General features: G+C 42.0%; 1 protein-coding gene across 1 annotated transcript; it reads right to left on the reverse strand.

Annotated features, from left to right (window-relative positions):
- Positions 1-218: 218 nt before the first annotated feature.
- Positions 219-803, reverse strand: LOC145999166 (uncharacterized). Its single transcript, XM_083136098.1, has one exon. It carries the CDS (start codon positions 801-803, stop codon positions 219-221), a length of 585 nt encoding a protein of 194 aa, XP_082992224.1.
- Between the last annotated feature and the right edge of the window lie 1,017 nt (positions 804-1,820).

The raw sequence follows: 1,820 nt of genomic DNA on the forward strand, positions 1-1,820 counted from the left end.
CTTAAGCGAGTTTGTGTTAACGAGGGTTTACTGTACATAGAACCTGTTATCAAGAAAACTAGCGTACCCTTCACGTTACAACTGGCATTAAATAATTTCCCGAGCACGGCCTGCTGATGCCTTGAAAGCAGCTGAGATTCATGTTCCAGTGCGAGGAAGACCAAGCAGACGGAAAATAAACTGTTTATTTTCTTCTTCTTTTCCATCCCCTTCTGCCATTAAGCGTCGGGTTCCATCATCCACTTCCTGTACATTTTTCGATCCAAGGCTGGTTTTCGGACTTCCGGCATTGTTTTCCCTTTCTTCTTTCCTATCTTTTCCACATACTCTTCCCATTGAACTCTTGGTAGTCCTCTTCCCCTCTTGCCTTCTGGTCTGGCCTCCAGCACCTGTCTAGGCTTGCGATCCTCCTCCGTTTTTGTAACATGTCCAAACCATTGCAGTGCCTTTCTCTCTATTGTTTCCAAGAGTGGTTTTTGCTGTAACTGGTCTCTAATGGTGATATTTCTAATCCTATCTCTTCTAGTCTTTCGTAATACTTTTCGTAGGTATCTCATCTCTGCTGCTTGAAATCTGCTATTCTGTTTTGGTAATAATGCTAAGCTCTCTGTTCCACACAACAATGTGGGAATGTAGATTGTCTTGTAAATCATCATCTTCGTTTGTTCACTTATTTCCTGTTTACCAATTAAAGTGTTGTTGAGTTGATAGTACACTTGGTTTCCCTTTTGTACCCTATTATTCACTTCTTCATCCATTCTTCCATCTGACGTTATGACTGTTCCTAGGTACAGTGCGTCCATTTCGATCTGCAGCCGAGAGATCGGGAGAAACGTGGCGGGCGGCGCTGACGGAGATGCCGACATTTGAGGCCTGTAATGCCCGCTTATTTTTGTGGACATCTTGCAAAACGAGCACTAACCTGTGTTATAACACGCAAAAGTTCTTCTGTAATTCTTCCAAGTTCCACTCTTATATACACAAATAAATACGCTTTAGAAATTATATTAAGAGCCACAGATAATACTCTGTAAAACATTTTAATCATAGTTTTGACCAGTAACGTCCTGCTTAAGTTTATATCCTTGAAAGAGTTATGTGTCGATGGGGATCGTTTGGAGGTTTCGAATGTGCAACACTGTATCAAGATTACGCTGCAGACGAACCGTTAAAAGCTAATGGTGTTCGTGAGCTTCCTTGCAATCCGAAATCTCCTAGCTCAAGTTTTTTGTTCCTTCGCGACTACAGAGCTGTGAATATAGTGGCAGGCAGATGTAAACCAAGAGCGTGTTAATTTCGTACTGTGCGTAAGAGTGTTATTCTTGGTTACTTGCCGTTACTTGTTTGTGTTATTGCAGTGTGTATGTGTGTTGTGTCAGTCAGACGATTGGAATGCCAGCCGCAAGGTTCACGTTAGAACAAAGAATTTTTATGTATGCCACTTACGTGAAAACAGACTCGTGTCGAGACGTGTGTAGGCAATTTGTACAGAAATTTCCAGGCGTGTAGGTGGACATCACTTTGAACAACTCTTATAACACAGGTTAGTGCTAGTTTTGCAATATTTATATAAATGTCTGCATATGTCCATGAAAATATGCGGGCATTACAGGCCGCAAATGTCGGCACCTCCGTCAGCGCCGCCCGCCACGTTTCTCCCGATCTCTCGGCTGCAGATCGAAATGGACGCACGGTATGTGTATCTGTTTACTTGTTCCAGCTGCTTCTCCTTCCACTCTATATTTAGGGGTGCAACAATACAAAATAGAAAAAGAAGAAAACATAACTCACATTAAGTTATAGGCAATTATCAAAAACCA

The sequence above is a fragment of the Lepisma saccharinum genome, chromosome 15 (assembly GCF_977018435.1).
Source record: "Lepisma saccharinum chromosome 15, izLepSacc3.1, whole genome shotgun sequence".
Taxonomy (NCBI): Eukaryota; Metazoa; Arthropoda; class Insecta; order Zygentoma; family Lepismatidae; genus Lepisma; species Lepisma saccharinum.

Coding starts and splice junctions, on each gene's coding strand:
- LOC145999166 (XM_083136098.1), bottom strand. CDS start 803: ATGGACGCACTGTACCTAGGAACAGTCATAACGTCAGATGGAAGAATG.